The sequence below is a fragment of the Rhineura floridana genome, chromosome 9, assembly GCF_030035675.1.
Source record: "Rhineura floridana isolate rRhiFlo1 chromosome 9, rRhiFlo1.hap2, whole genome shotgun sequence".
Taxonomy (NCBI): domain Eukaryota; kingdom Metazoa; phylum Chordata; class Lepidosauria; order Squamata; family Rhineuridae; genus Rhineura; species Rhineura floridana.
This window is the reverse complement of record NC_084488.1, coordinates 65,310,714-65,328,125: the sequence shown is the minus strand read 5'-3', so window position 1 is coordinate 65,328,125 and position 17,412 is coordinate 65,310,714. Positions and strand designations below refer to the sequence as shown.

At 39.6% G+C, this 17,412-nt stretch overlaps 1 protein-coding gene across 3 annotated transcripts in view; it reads left to right on the top strand.

The window, feature by feature from the left end:
* Positions 1–17,412, top strand: part of ARHGAP10 (Rho GTPase activating protein 10) — a 199,236-nt gene that overhangs the window by 89,747 nt on the left and 92,077 nt on the right. For all 3 annotated transcript variants that reach the window (XM_061584721.1, XM_061584720.1, XM_061584719.1), the window contains 3 exons: positions 6,693–6,767; positions 14,965–15,052; positions 15,509–15,567. In XM_061584721.1, coding sequence (XP_061440705.1) covers positions 6,693–6,767; positions 14,965–15,052; positions 15,509–15,567 — 222 coding nt within the window. The remainder of the gene's footprint in view (positions 1–6,692; positions 6,768–14,964; positions 15,053–15,508; positions 15,568–17,412) is intronic.

Sequence of the window (17,412 nt, the reverse complement as noted above, 5' to 3'; positions counted from 1 at the left end):
TCAGAAAAATGTATATTTATTTTGGGCTTAATTAAAATAACATTTTATGTGGCATTGCATAAAAACACATTTCAGATTGGTTGCTTATGTAACAGTCATTCCAAAGTGGTGGTGGTTTGGTTTCCTGCCTAATAGGAAAATAAACTGGTTTGAACTCAAAAGAGTTTGTTATTCTGCTTTCCCACAGCTTTTACCAACATGCCACCAGTATAGATTTGAGGATGAGGTAAAATCACTAAATAGGATCTCTATACACCTTTTGGCATGTTGAGTTGACAAGCCTGGTTAGGTAACTCATTGGGCAAGAGCAGGCTAATTTAAGTGTTGATCCCACACTTTTTGGATTTTGTGGATCAAAACCTCATTTATTTTCTCTTTGACTGTAAAAGCATGCACTGGCTTTAATTTGGTCAGAAAAGCCAAGTTTAATGCAAATGCTATTAAGTAAATTTGAGATCTGCATCTGCATGAAATATTTCAGATACCTAATATATAGTCTTAAACTTTGGACACAGTGAATCAGTGTGAGATTAATTTATTTCACTGCACTTTTTGATGTGCACTGTATGTCTCATCACCTTTCATGAGGCTGCTGTATCCTGTGATCCTTCGTAAGAAAACAAGTCACATCATTAAGTTCTAGAGCAGATAGATAGGTAAACTCCTCTTATTTGGAATCTCCCAACACCTTATCCACTGTACACTCTTAATAATGTTAGTGGTGTGGGAAGAGTTATTCTCACTTAGCAAGATACTTCTATTCTTGGTCAAATGAATCCCTGAAGAACTACTGTCAGGAAGTTCCTAATGTGGATAAAAATTAGACATGGAGATCCATATTCACCAGTGCCTGTTGAAGGGTGTGCCTGGCAAAATGAAGCATGAGTTTCTTAAATATTCATTAAACCTTCCTGTGAACCCAGTCTCTTGATCTACTATAACATGTGTTTCCCTTATCTTCATTTCTGGGTGATGGCTTTACTCTTGTGTATCTTCATGTTTTAAAAATAATTTTAAACTGTGGGAACTAATAGGACCTGGTTGCTAACAAATACAATCTAATATATGGTGTAATACTGTATAGCCCAGATGTCACTGTTCTGTAAAATATCTACTGTACCTATTTGCCTTCTCTGGTAATCTGGGGGAGCTAAGAGTGAAAAAGAAGGCAGAATGCTGTTTATTCTTTATTTTCTTTTTAAAAAATCATTATTTCATCTTAAAGACACATTAGCACCATTTAAAGACTCCTGTGTTAGGTGACCCAGATAGCCAACATAGTGCCCTCTAGTTGTTGTTGGACCAGAACTCCCATCTTCCCCAGCCAGCATGATCAGTGATCGGGGTGATGGGAGTTGTGCCCTACAGATATGGTTAAATTACAACTGTGGCTAAACATCTGATGGAAGAGCAACTTTTTAAGGATTCCATACTGACTTACACTATGTTTGAACTTGGTGAATAGTGGCAGTGGTACGAAGCACTGTTTATACAATTCAGACTTACCTGCATCCACAACAGTTGTATATTTAATATGTTTGGTGTATATTTTTCTTTCCTCCTTTGAGAATGCATTCAGTTCCTCTCTGCCAAACATCTTGTTGCTAATGCTGCTTGCTGTGAAGGTAGATGGCAGCAGTGAGCTATCATTCTTTGTATTTCTGCAGCAAAAGATTATTATATCTTCTACATTGGTGAGAAAGTTGAAGACAAATTCCAGAAAGGTGCATCCTGCAGATATGTGTGATCTTTTCTGCACTAGAATAATAGAATAATAATAGAAACCTTTTAAAGGTTCTGCAGGAGTACTGAGGATGCACATCATAAGAATTTTGTTCTTTAAAATATACTTGTAGTATATTTAACTTCTTAAATAACATCAGTTTGTAACAATAAATTGCAGATCAGCTGTAGAATCAGTGGTATGTTTTGATCCTCTAAATCAGTGTTCTTCAACCTTGGGTCCCCAGATGTTGATGGACTACAACTCCCATCATCCCTGACCGTGCTTTAAATAAATATTAGAATATTCATATGTAAGCCTTATGTCTCAGATATGCCAATGGTGCTTGGGACATAAAAGTAAAAATGATCTCAATGATTTCTGTTATAGGGAGGAAAATTTGAAATACACTCCACCAAACAAATTGTAAGGGTTGTCACATTTTTTCCAAGCCCCACACCTCTTCTTTAGCAGCCTGACAGATAAATTTAGTAGATGGAGGTTTTCATCACATATAAGGGCTGATTAGCAAGCAAGCAAGGAAGCCCTACAGATTGTGGAGTGGTGTTGAAGCTAAAAGAATGGTGGTCTGACTCTTCTTACTTTTTCTTCTAAAACCCTCAAGGCTTGTACAGAGTTGCATGCACGGCCACAAATTTGTTTTCTTAATGTTGGAATACCTTGTTTCCAAAGAATACTACTGGTGACTGAATCAACAAAAATGCACATCCTGTTGCAGCTCGTTTGCTGCTAACTTGTCTCGTTAAGACAGTTGGCAATTGGTTGACCAAATCATCTTTGTACAGCATCTGCATATTTTAAAAAAATTAATTACCTTGTGAACAACGTTCTCTAACTGCCAGAATAGATGTGATAGGTTCTCCCAATGTCTTTTCCTTGGTGTAAAAATAGGGAAGGGGCAGAATTATGCTGGGTCTGTGGTACTTGTGGGGGTCAACCACCATGCACTTTTTCTCAGTGAAAATTGTCTTTCAGCTGTTAAAATAAAGGCACCAGTATTGTATCTGACTTCTCTACCATCTGCAGCTAATAACAGGTTTAGGGGGACCATTTATATTGGAATACAGTATGGTAAGGAAGGACTAAAAAAAGCTTTCCCCAATAACATGGCTGTCATGCAATTTGGGGGGTCTCTTCGGCCGCCTTATGTAAAGAAAAGGATGTTGGGAGAACCCCTTATTTGTGCTTGTGTTTGGCTTTAATACTAGGTGTATTTGGGGAAAATATATCTGTCTTCAGATACTCATCAAAATTTATTAGGTTTTTAGACAGAATCAAATTATTGTGCCAGGTAATCATGTATATTTTTTCAACATTTCACGTCATCCCTACAACAGAATGTCCCCCACTGCCATCATCAAGCAGAAGTTCACAGGAAGTCAAACTTCCATTTTTACAATGGAAGGAAGTTAGGTAGAAAAGAGCACAGGTAAAGGTGGGCAAGTCTAGCCAGCTGAAGGATCCTAATTCTGTCTTCCTTCTGGAATACAAACAAAAGACCCAAACAGGAGTTCTTGGCCCATTTCCAACAGGGCTAAGGCATGGGAGACGAGGGTTCAAAGGCTCACTTGGCCATGAAGCTCACTGGGTGACTTCAGGCCAGTCACTGCCTCTCAGCCTAACCTACCTCATAGGATTGTTATGAGGATAAAATGGATAGGGGGAGAAACATGCGCACGATCTTGAGCTCCTTGGAGGAAAGGCAGGGTATATATGCAATAATACAATATAGTGATACAATTATTATTAGAATGGTGTATTAAGACTTCCCAAATCAAAGAAAAAAATATATTGCCAAAAAGCATGAAAAACAGTTCTAACACAAGACAATAATACACATCACATCACGGAATCATCTCAACTCTTCGACTGGGCCGAAATACACCTGGTTTCACTGAGGGCGGAACATCTCAGTGGTGTTTTGAACATTATGGCCGACTGGCTCAGCAGATAACAGGTGATCCCGGGAGAATGGAAGCTTCACCCCATGGTGTTCAGTCTTCTCCAACGACGGTTCGGCACCCTCTCGGTGGACCTGTTTGCCTCCAGTCACAACTACCAGCTACCTCGCTACTTCTCCACCAATGCAGAATCGGTAGACGCACTGTCAACACAGTGGCCAGCAGGCCTCCTATATGCCTTTCCTCCGATATGGCTACTGAGCAGGACCCTGAGGAAGCTACAACGCGAAAAGGCCCATCTGGTCCTGATAGCCCCGTACTGGCCTCGCCGGCCGTGGTTCTCTGATCTGCTCTCCCTTTCAGTGACTGACCCTTGGAGGTTGCCACTCAGACCAGATGTCCTCTCTCAGGGTCCGATTTGGCATCTGGACCCTGAATGGCTCAATCTGACAGCGTGGCATTTGAACGGGGACATTTGATTTGTTCAGGACTTTCTCAGGAAGTTGTGAACACAATCCTTGTGTCTTGAAAACAGTCAACCTCTCGTATCTACCAGAGTACTTGGTTTGCCTTCTCTAGCTGGTGTGACTCTCAAAACGTACAACCATCTCAGGCCAATGTTCAACAGTTACTGCAATTTCTACATAGAGGCCTGAAGATGGGACTTAAACCTAACACCTTGTGTTGCCACGCTGCCACCATATCGTCTATTCTCTTTGTCACATCTCCTAGTATTCCTATGGGCTCACACTCACTCGTCAAACGTTTTTTGAAGGGAGCCGCCCTGCTGTCGCCAGCAGTTTGTCACCGCTTTCCTTCGTGGAGTTTATCAAAGGTCCTGCAAGCCCTGCAACGGCCTCCCTTTGAGCCCCTTCGATCTGTGCCATTACGACTTTTGTCCTTCAAAGTCCTGTTCCTCGTGGCGATCACCTCGGCGAGAAGAGTCTCAGAGTTGGGGGCACTGTACTTGGCCCGCCATCTCTGTATTTTCCATAAGGACTCAGTGGTACTGCGTCTCGATCCCTCCTTCCGTCCCAAGGTCGTTTCGGCGTTCCACTGTAACCAGGACATTGTTCTTCCTCCGTTCTGTCCGGATCCTGTCCATCCCCTGGAGAAGGCCTGGCACTCGCTAGATGTCTGGAGGGCCCTCAAGACCTACCTGTCTCAAATCCAGGACATACGGATTCACTATTTGTATCCTTTCACCCTCGTACTCTGGGGAAAAAGGTGCCCAGTTCTACGTTATCTCGTTGGTTGCGTGCCTGCATTGCATTGGCCTATGAGTTGCTTCAGCTGCCAGTGCCTCATAATATAACAGCGCACTCAACTAGGTCAGCAGCCACTATGGCTGCTTTCGCTACCAACGCTCCTCTAGCAGAGATTTGCAGAGCGGCTGTGTGGTCTACCCCAAATTCCTTTATAAATTCCTTTGTACGGCATTACAAGATGTGTGGCTAAAATGTTTTAGTATTGGATACTATGGAGGAGGACACGATAGGGAGCAAAGAGTTGTTGCAATAAATGGAGCATGCAAAGAAAGTGGAATGAAATGGGATTGCTCAGGGCTGCTGATATGATATAAAGGACAAAGTTGAAAGAACGAAAATATGTAGGTTTCTGTGTCTATAAAACTTTTGTCTAAGAAGAGACTGCATAGTTCAGTGGGCAGGTCATGCTGGGCATACTTAGATGAAAAGTATCTAACGCAATGTGCGGGTGTTTCTGTTGGTTGAAAAATGAGGGTTGTGGTTTTAGTACACCCTATTGTATCTATCAGTGCTAAAACAATACTTATTGGGGGCAAATGTACTTTGGTCCTATTCTGGCCTTCTGAATGTATTCACCTAGTTACAAGGCGTTCCAGCTAGTTCCTGCTGGGCTCTATGATGGGTTTTCATGAAGATATCAGTACTTATAGATGAATATTTAAATGTGCCTCAGAGTTTTTGTTCATATATGGATTGTCTGCAACTAAATTTGTCAACAATTGAGAAAGGAAGATAAATCCCACATAAAATATTCTTTTCCATAAAAATAGGCGCTTTATAATTAAGATACTTCTTATTTCTTACTACTGGTAAATCCTTCTCTTCTCCCCATATCTTTCCCCATTTTCCCTTTGTCACTTTTGTGGTTGAGAATTCAAGTTCAGTTTGGGTATTCAGAGAGAATGTGTTTTAATACTAGGTGTATTTGAGGAAAATACTTAATGCCATCAGATACCACATTTCTAGAAATGTATTGGGTTTTTAGACAGGATCAAATTATTGTGCCAGGTAATCATGGCCTATATTATTACTGTGATATCGACTGAAGTCACCGGTTTCTTGAGTCAGCATACTTTCTTCTTAATGCCTCTGTTAGCAATTCAGAAAATCAATACACAATCAGAGCTGTGTTATAGGAAACCACGGCTGTGGTGTTAGGTAGCAGTTGGTGAACAGCCCTTCAAAGGCCAAATTTGACCTGACGCCTGCTAGTTGTAGACCACTGCCTTATGCCTAGGAGCATTCTTTGGATTAGTCGTCGTAATAAGCTGTAACTGAGGACAAATTGACTGTACTTTATAGCCTGGACCACCGAGGGAGAAAGGCATTGAACAAATGGACATCTTTGTTGTATCTAACTGAAAATCTTGTCAGTGATACATATGAGTATGAGTGATGTACCTGTTTAGAGACAAAGCTGCCACAGTCCCTCAGCTTATCATATCCAAGAATTTAAATCTCAATTTACATTTGTTCCCTTTCAGGACTTTTAAATGAAGGCATGCATTCCTCTCATTCTAAATGAAGAAACTAATTCTCAAAACAGCAGTGTAAATAAATAAATAAATAAATAAATAAATAGCCTAGAGGCTGTTGTTTCCTACTCTGTTTCTCTTTCCTAAACCCCTCCCTGCTGAGCTCTTTACAATAAATATGTGTTTTGCATACTTTTTGCAGAAGGTTATGATAATGAATGCTGTTTTGAGACTGATTGTTCAATAGTGCCTTTAAAGCTTACATTTCTGATGCCTTTTATTTATGGTTTTGTCTCCCCACCAGGTATAAATGACCAAGGACTGTATAGAGTTGTGGGGGTGAGTTCAAAGGTCCAGAGACTTCTGAATTTGTTGATGGGTATGCCTTTTATTTTTATATCCACTTTTGTATCCACTTTTACCATTCCATACTTAACCTATTGTAATAGGTACCGGATGAAAAGTCCTGGAAGGATTAAATCAAATAGGGTATTAGTTTCTAGGGTTTTCTCTCTCAAATATGTTAGAGTAAATCAGGATATTGCTTTGGAGAAATCAAAGATGGCACATAAACTAATTCTTACAATGGATTGAAGGAACTTGGTCTAACTTGTAGTTTTATATCCAGAGAAAAGGTACCTGCTGAGTGGTGATATAGGACTGACTGTACTTGAATAAACTATTTCAAATTAAATTCTCTGGTTGGATATCACTGCACATATATTAAGTGCCTTGTATGTTAATATCCCTTCTTATTTTGATTGGTAGAGATCCTGTAAGAAGTTCCATGTCCCTGTACCCTTTATTGTGAAGTTTTCACTTTCAGTTTACCCCAGCCCACAATTCTGGCTATACCTCATCACCTTCCCAAGGTAGGGATATTTAGATGAAACCTTTCACCTCCCTATCATCCAGCCCCACTACAGCAGTCAAGACTGCAATATTTCCAGACTTCTTCTCCAAAGTGCTTGACAATACATGCAGTCAGATGAGACAACTGGGATTATTTCAGTTTTTTTGAGTCTCCCAGACCTGTCACTTGACAACAGTATGGGTCTGATTCTCAAGGATTCATTGATATTCAAGGAAGCTAGTTTGCAACAGGCTCCTCTCCAGAACCATGCATGCTCCATCTGTGCTGATAACACAGTGTTCTTTGGCAAAGAAAACTAGAGGAAACCAGCAAGTGAATTCATTTCATTACCCTAGACATTATGTGAATGGCAAAGCACTTTTATATTATATGCTACTGTCAAATACTTGCCACCTGTATGGTTCTGTTTTAACAGGCTGCCTCTTCAGGAGTTATGATAGCATGTCATCTTGAGATTCTATATTCCATGCCATGTCAGTTTGTCATAATGATCTTGCTAAATATTATTTTACTTGATATCTAATCACTGTTAATAATTCTGTGGTGTTCAAAGATTGCATGCAAACCTCTCTAAATCTTGAAGCATCACGTCATCAAGGAAGTACTGGGAACTGAAAAGCAAGATCATCAAAAAGCTAGACAAAATAGATGGGAGTGGCTATGCTGGAATTCAGAGTTCTCATAAGGACTAATTTAACTATTAATTGTTTATCAGTGAAAAAAAAGATATTTTTAATATCAAGGAAACCTTTCCTTGTTCCTTGCTTTGATTTTTTAATAAAGTGAATTATTTCATTATATTTTCACATGATGTGGTATCTGGTATCAGTAAGAATCATAGAATAGTAGAGTTGGAAGGGGCCTACAAGACCATTGAACCCAACCCCCTGCTCAATGCAGGAATCCAAAGCAAAGTATTCCTGACAGATGGCTGTCCAGCTGCCTCTTGAATGCCTCAAGTGTCGGAGAGCCCACTACCTCTCTAGGTAATTGGTTCCATTGTCGTAAGGCTCCAACAGTTAGGAAGTTTTTTCTGATGTCCAGTCAAAATCTGGCTTCCTGCAACTTGAGCCCATTATTCCGTGTCCTGCACTCTGGGATGATCGAGAAGAGATCCCGGCCCTCCTCTGTGTGAAAACTTTTCATGTGCTTAAGAGTGCTATCATTGGGCTAAACATGCCCAATTCTTTCAGTCTCTCCTCGTAGGGCTTTGTTTCCAGCCCCTGATCATCCTTGTTGCCCTTCTCTGAACCTATTCCAGTTTGTCTGCATCCTTCTTAAAGTGCGGAGACCAGAACTGGATGTAGTATTCACGATGAGGCCTAACCAGTGCTGAATAGAGGGGAACTAGTAATTCACATGATTTGGAAACTATATTTCCGTTAATGCAGCCTAATATAGCATTTGTCTTTTTTGCAGCCACATCACACTGTTGGCTTGTATTCAGCTTGTGATCAATGATAGTTCCAAGATCCTTCTCACATGTCGTATTGCTGAGCCAAGTATCCCCCATCTTATAACTGTGCATTTGGTTTCTTTTTCCTAAGTGTAGAACTTTGCATTTATCTCTGCTGAATTTCATTCAAGGTCCCTTTGAATTTTGTTTCTGTCTTCCACGGTATTAGCTATGTGCCCCAATTTTGTATCATCTGCAGATTAGATAAGCGTGCTCTGTACCTCCTCATTCAAGTCGTTAATAAAAATGTTGAAGAGCACTGGGCCCAGGACCAAGCCCTGTGGTACCCCACTTGTTACTTCTGCCCAGTTTAAGAAGGAACCATTGATAAGCACTCTTTGAGTACGATTCTGGAGCCAACTGTGGATCCATCTAATAGTTGTTCCATCCAGCCCACATTTAGCTAGCTTGCTAATCAGAATATCATGGGGCACTTTGTCAAAAGCTTTGCTGAAGTCGAGATATATTATGTCCACAGTATTCCCACAGTCTATCAGGGAAGTTACCTGATCAAAAAATGAGATAAGATTAGTTTGGCAGGATTTGTTCTTCATAAATCCATGTTGGCTCCTAGTAATCACTGCATTGCTTTCAAGGTGGTTACAGACTGACTGCTTTATAATATTCTCCAGAGTTTTTCCAGGGATTGATGTTAAGCTGACTGGTTTGTAGTTCCCAAGTTCCTCCTTCTTGCCCTTTTTGAAGATAGGGACAACATTATCTCCTCCAGTCATCCAGCACTTCACCAGTCCTCCATGATTTCACAAAGATAATAGAGAGCGGTTCTGAGAGTTCTTCAGCCAGTTCCTTCAATACTCTAGGATGCAGTTTATCGGGCCCTGGAGAATTGAACTTGTTCAAAGTGATTAGGTATTCATTGACCATTTGTCTATAAATCTCAAGTTCCAATCCTCCCCCTTCTACTTCATGTTTCCTGGGAGGGTCATAGACCCTTTTTTGGAAGAAGACTGAACCAAAGTAGGAATTGAGCACTTCTGCCTTTTCTTTGTCACCTGTTATCATTTTGCCATCCTTATTGAGTAGCTGTGCCACCATTTCTTTTCTCTGTCTTTTACTATGGACATACCTGAAGAAAGCTTTTTTGTTGCTTTTAGCATCCCTCTCTAGCCTCAGCTCATTCTCAGCTTTAGCCTTCCTGACACCATCCCGGCAATTCCGTGATACCTGCCTGTGGCCTGGCCTTCTTCCCACTTCCTGTATGTGTCCTTTTTTCTTTTCAGGTCATCTCTAAGCTTTTTGTGAAGCCACATTGGCTTCTTCTGCTGTTTCCCCCCTTTTTTCCTTGTTGGAATTGCTTGCCATTGCACTTTTAGAATTTCCTTTTTTAGAAACTCCCACCCATCTTGGACTCCTTTTCTCATTAGGGTGGCTTGCCGTGGAACGGTACTTACAATTGTTCTGAGTTTATTAAAATCAGCTTTCCTGAAGTCCAGGGTACGCGTATGGCTACTCTCAGAGAGGCTCACTGATCTAGTTATTTAGTTTTTCTAAATAAATTCCAGTAATTTCAGTGCCTTGTCTGTCTATAGCTTATTTCACTTTAAAGCTACTGTCAAAAAAGTCAGCTTTCATTAAGTGACCTCCTTATGACGGAGGACTAAAGGTCTGACACATCTTATTGATGGCATTAAGTTAATGTTTCAGTTTGTTGGACATAATCATGTTTCATAACCATAACTTGGAACTTTTTCTAGAAATGTAGAAATTTAACTAAACTAACTAATGTGTGATCTAAAGGAATGAGTGTTGGGGTTAGACTGGGTTTCACTGGGTGGCCTTGGACAAATCATTAGCTCACAGCCTACTGTATCTTGTTTGTTGGTTGTGAGGATAAAACCCAATAATCCTGTGTAAGCTTCCTTGATAATGATAGCAATACTTGTCAAAGCAATGTTAAATTATTTATTTACCCAGCATTTTATAGATTATGCTGAATTCCAGCAGTCTCTGTATTCAGTTTGAAGACAGAATTATGCATGTCCAATCTACATTTATGATCTTCTGAAAAAGGAATACATTTTAAAATTCTTATTATGAGGTTGTTGCTATCAGCCTATGAAAATGGAAATGGGCTGCCTTCAAGTCGATTCCGACTTATGGTGAGCCTATGAACAGGGTTTTCATGGTAAGCAGTATTCAGAGGTTGTTAACTATTGCCTTCCTCTGAGGGTGAGAGAGGCAGTGACTGGCCCAAGGTCACCCAGTGAGCTTCATGGCTGTGTGGGGATTTGAACCCTGGTCTCCCAGGTCGTTGTCCAACACTCTAACTACTACACCACACTGGCTCTCTATCAGCCTGTATGAAAATCCAAATAAGAATAATCTAAAGTAGAACAGTTATTTCACTGCACAGTGAAGTGATAAAAAGAAACTGTTGAGTACCCTGAATTGAAGTTAACTTTCACAGCTGCCAGAATACTGAAGAGTACAGAATAGTAGTTCAAGTGGCCTCAGAGCAGAGAGTTAGTGTTTTATTTATCTATTTTTTCACATTAATGTCACATCTTTCTCCCATAATGGGACACTGGAGGGTATATTTGTGGTTCCCAGGTGGTTGCCCATTGAGGCACAGCCTTTTAAGATTCAGCAAGGTGGTAGCCTCATAATCCTTCCAACCATATCTTGGCTTGGATCCAAACTTACTGCTTTGTTCATTGAAGAAGTCTTCCAGGAACAGAATGGTCCTTTTGTGAACAGAGTGGTAAGTCTGGACCCAACCCGAAGTTTGAACATGATAACAAAATAAGCAAAAAAAAATCCTATCCAGAGTGTGTTCTGTTTAAATACATTTATTTTCCCATCTGAAGAGCACTACTCGGCATCAGGTAAAGATTGCTGTACTCAGGCCCGCCCTTAGCATGTGCGGGGCCTGGGGCAAAAGCATAGTTGCCCCCCCACATTCTTTCTCTCTCTATATATATATATATATATGTTTAGAGAGAGAGAGATTTTATTTTATATGCACACTTTTCTTCATTATTTTCTCTGTGTTCATCGATTAAGTTTGTATTATGTGAAGAACATGATGCTTCACATATTTCATGTGATTTAGTCGAAGTCGATATATTACGAGAATACGTTTCGTTTTCAGTGGAATTTCAGAGTTCATAAGCTGTAAGCGACTCCACAGAATTCTGATCACCCTCATTTTTTGCAGTCTTTAAAAATTTAAGCAGCCCATCTCTGAAGATTTTCTATTTCTTTTTTCTTCTCAGCCTTTTTTCTCTTATGAGCACCACTTTCGTATTTTCTGTTTTTATCTCGATCTCGACTCGCATTCATTATAAATATCTATAATAATAAATTATAGATAGATCTACAAAATTAAAATGAAATTATCACAACGTAAACAAAAATTAAGAAAAAAGGAGATGCAGTGGTACTTACGTTTTAGTTGTCGACACTCAAATGAACTAGCAGCACAATTATTTATAATCAAATTCATGCCTCTGTTGTCTTGGCACTGTTTTTCCCCCTCAACACAAACAGTACTAGATACACTATTTTCACGCTACACTACACGAATCGTTTCTTACTAACGTAAATGACACCACACGGAACACGGTCCGGCACACAGCCAAAGAGCGGGAGATTCAAACCTCCCACCCAGAATAAGCCGGCAAGCGCTGTAAACCCGCTGCACAGCTGATGAGCGGGCGGCAGCACAGGGAAGCCACTCAGGCACGCAGCCGAAGAGCAGGGGATTCAAACCTCCCACCTAAAATTAGCTCGCTAAGCGCCGCACACCCGCTGCACAGCTCATGAGTGGGCAGCAGAACAGGGAAGACACTCAGGCACGCAGCCGAAGAGCAAGGGATTCAAACCTCCCACCTAAAATTAACTCACTAAGTGCTGCACACCCGCTGCACAGCTGATGAGTGGGCAGGCAGGAAAGGGGGAAAAGCATGCAGCCAAAGAGCGGGAGATTCCCCAAGAGCGGGAAATTCAAATTTCCTGCCCAAAATCAGCTTGGGAAGCAACTGGTGAGATGGCCACTGCACGGTTGGAGAGAAAAAACCCTCCGCAGCCCAGCTTCTCTATATATGCAGATCACCAAGTGTGGGGCCCCCCAAAGCGCGGGGCCAGGGACAACTGCCCCGCTTCCCGGTGCCTAGGGGCGGCTCTGGCTGTACTATCCCTAAATAACTGTCCTATGCAAAAGTCAACACATCTTCCTATGTGACTTGAGACTTTATAGTATATCATCTAGCACAATGGTCACCAGATGTGTTGGGTTAGTGTATTGAAAACAGAGAGTTCTGTCTCCTTTCATAGTTTTGTAACCAACAGTCCAACCTGTCTCCCTTCCAGCTCACTTTCTGGGTCAGGTACTGGATCATTTTGGTTCAGGGCACCGGTCTGGGCTGAGTTCTTGGCAAGAAGGGATGGACAAGAAGTCCCCCCAGCTTTCTGTTTTGAGAGAGCTTTTCTGGATAGCTAGAGGAATAAGAGGGAGTGTTCTCTTCCCTTATCAGACCTCACTCTCTTTCTTTTGAAAAAAGATAATATGCTGAAAGACAAGAACAAAATTAGGCATCTGTTTTGAATAGTAGTTAATACTGTTATGCAAGTTGGTAGAAAATGTTACTTGACTTAAATTTTATAATGACACAGATTATAAAGTTATAGGAATTAATTGGTTGACGTATCCTTTAAAAGAGAATTACTTAGTCTCTGTTAGAAAGGACTACAGCTTTAATAGAGTCCTGATTTAATTTGTTACTGCTCTGGGAAGCCCAGTTATATCAATGCAATCAGTATTAGTTACCACTGGTGTAGTTTTTGTTACATTTTCTGTCACTTACCATAAGAAACAACAAATTGAAATGTATTTTTAAAAGTCACAAAAATCAGTCAATTTGTGATGGACTGAAATATCTTCAAGATAAAACGATGGCACAGGTCTATATTTTTAAAAATAATGTATGCATAGTTTCATTTCGCTTTCTTTGTCAGGAAGAATATTTTATGTTTAATCATTCAGGCATTTTAGAGCTCAGTTTTACTGAACCTCCACTTACTTACAGAAAATGAAATTGATATGGTGGCTAGTGCATTGTGTAACACTGACAGAGTTGTTTGATAGTTAAAGAGGAATTGCGGATATATAACTCACTCAGTCCTTCACTCCCTTTAATTGTAGATTCATCGCACTTACTTCCTCTAGTTTTATTTATTTATTATTTGATTTATATCCTGCCCTTCCTCCCAGCAGGAGCCCAGGGCGGCAAACAGAAATGCTAAAAACATAAAAACAGACCTTACAATACATTAAAGCAAAACAACATTAAAAACATTTTAAAAAAAGCTTTGAAAGCATCTTTTTAAAAAGGGTTAAAAACATTATTAAAAAATATTACCATAGTTCTGGTTAGATGTCATAGCTTTAGTGAATATTTTCTAGTAGCTTCTTGCACAGCAAGTGACATTACATATGAATATGTTTTTACTATATTGCACTTGAGCAACAAGGTTTTTTATTCTTATAAAAGAAACTCTCAGCAATCCCAAAGTGTCACAGTAGAAATAATTTATTTTCACTGTTGTAATGCAGTAAACAACAAAATTAGCTTAAGTTTCTTATTGCTCAAAGTTTGTTTTCTGTAAGTACAATATGGGCTGTATATGTTGAACAATTCTTAACTGAAATCTTTGAAAGTTGAATGGAAGCATCAACATCTGTAATGGCACCTTCAGACAAATACTGTTTTTATTTGATCACTCTGGGCAATAATGTTGAGCTGTTGCCCCTTTTTTTGCCACTCTGCACAATTCCTCTTGTTGAACTCCTGCAAGAAAGTCAGCTTAGCTTCCCACTGTTAGCCTAGAAACTCTATTTTTCCACTTTCCTTTAACAAACAATTCTACTTCATGGGAAGCTGAGTGGTTTCTCTCACTGCAGCAGAACAGGCCCTTCCCACATGAAATAAACTGTCTAATTCATTGTGATGTCTTTTTGCAATGTACATCTTTACACACTGGTTGTATGCTGAACACCAGTGTCCAACCAATCCACAAGATCTGCATTATTTTAGGAAAGCAGTTGGATGGTTGCAAGATACACAACGATGCACAGCTGACATTTGCAGTCTGCATTAGAAGTCTTGACATGATTGAAAGGGAATATTGGATCGGTGCTTGCTTGCTGTCACTATGATCAATGAATGCTTTAATCCATGTACATATTTAATCTTCCTCTTCACTCTTTTGGGCATCATTTTCTAGATGCAAAAACATGTAATGAAGTTGATCTGGAAAATTCCATGGAATGGGAAGTGAAGACAATAACAAGTGCAATGAAACAATACTTGAGGTAAACTTAAACATATTGATTACTGTAATTTAGCATTAGTTATGACTTATAGATGATTTAAATATTTTATTGTTCAACTGAAAAGCACAAATTTATTGTAGAGGGTTATGACAGTGCAATTTGTGGAAATATTCATAATAAGTCTGCACCTGGGGATAAGTGCTAACATGCTGGACAACTTGTTTCCTTACCCTGGTGAGAAGACCTAGAGCTTTTCTCCACTTCTGTATAGTGTTGGAGTAATGTCGAAGGGGATAATCTGATGTAATGCAGATTTCTCCCACTTCTATAAAAGGTGCCCTATGGCGGTGGCACAGCTCAATGCAGAGGTTCACCATATATAACATAGTAGTTAAAAGTATATGAGTTTACACTTTGGTGATATATGTACTTGGAATGAATACTAATACCTATTAGTGGACATTCTTAATAATTCCACATCATTTGTCTTAACAGAAGCCTTCCAGAGCCCCTAATGACGTATGAATTGCACGGAAAGTTCATCGTTCCTGCCAGTAAATATTTGACCTACAAACAAATCTTACTTCTTTTAAAATAGCAATGATGGAGATCAGAGACTTAGTAGCTTCAATTAAGCTGCTGCTTTGAGCATATTAAATAATTATTATTCAAAACCTTTTCAATGAAAACCATTTGTAAATTGTGTTTTCTCTATCCTCCCCTCTCTGCAAAGTATTAAATACATAAAATGTTAAAAAATGATCTGCACATTAATAGCCTCATTAAGTCAGACACTGATAATCTTGGATTGACTTACTGTTTTTATATTAGCTATAACATTGTTCAGCTTATTTTAAAACAAGTGTTTGCCTTATTCGGGAAGTACCTTTTCATGCCCCTTAGTTAATCACCTCCACCACCCCATGGAACTTTAGTAAAAAATTATTATTTACTAAATTATTTATTTATTAAATATATATATCACCCTTCTTCCCAGAAGGAGCCCAGAATAATGTATCCTGGAAATAAAAATGTCACATAAACCTTCGCATCTCAAAATCTTCTATTATCTGATATTTCTTTGTGCTGAGATACTTTTGAGATCCATATCCAAAATAGGCATATCTTCGTGTTCCTAGAAATAACGAATGTGAAGGGAATTAAACTTTTTATCAAATAAAAGAAAGACTTGGAGAAGGCAGCACACCAGTTGCACAATTTTAAATTATTTCAAGGTGAAAAAGGCACTGAGGGCAACAAATTTTGGCAAAATATCAATCACACACCAAGTTGACTTGTTTTGTCTTTGGCACTTCTGGAAAATAAATGAGTCAAGTGAAATTAAAAGTATTGTGAAAGACAAGGAAACTTGTAGTCTTAGTTTCCTTAAAAAGATTTAGAAAAGGAAGAAACAAGATTTCTACTCCCTAATTCTTATTTGCAGTTCCTGCATATTTGAAAAGAGATGTATTTGTTTTAGGAAATGAATGTTCTGGGGATAATTCCCAGATTTAAAGCTTTAAATTTTCCATACCCGTCTCCCCCTAGTCCTTGCTTCTCAGAAAGTGTAAAGTAATTATTTTGTAGTGAAGGATTTTTAATAGGTTTTCAAAGGACTTTAAAAAAAATTGTCCATAGTTATACTAAGTGGGGTTAACACACAAGGCAGAAAAGCCTGCAAAAGATTGGCTACTTAGTTCAAATATACGTGTGTGTGTGTGTGGGCATTCTACCATCCCACCTATGCTCTCTCTTCATTCTGATTGGTTATGATGCAATGACAGTAGAATCCACAACTGACATAATTTATCTTCTTTGCCAATGTGAAAGTTATAGCAACTAGACTATAGCTAGTCAACCTGTGCCTTCTTGACCCATGTCCTCCCCTGCCACCCCATTAGCTCCTACTTAACTTTATCTGTCTTTTTAGCCCACTTCTTATACCCCTGTATACTTCCCTGTATTGAATGCTGCTCCTCCTTTTGAGGTCTCCCAACATATGTACCAATACATGGGGACAATGGCATCAGCAACATATTGATGAAAGCTGCCATAGCTGTGTTATATCAGTGCAGTGCCTTTATTTTTTCCCTTAAATATTAGGGTTGTTTTTAAGGGGGGACAAGTGATGCTTGCTTGTGTCCTAAGGTAGCGCGTGAACTGGGGGTGAAATCCAATGCTGCCATTCTGCTCGCAGAATGTTTCTTGATTCCCTAGAAGTGTCTGCTATCATAAAAGGGGAGGCAATTTTTTCTCTGATTTCCCCCTTCCCGTGCGGTCCCCTGCATCATCTTCCACACTGTTCTGGAGGGTCCCCCAACTCAAACAGATTTTAATAGAGACACGGGACTGCAGCAGGAAGGGGAATAGGAGAAAATTGCCTCATCTCTTACGTTAGC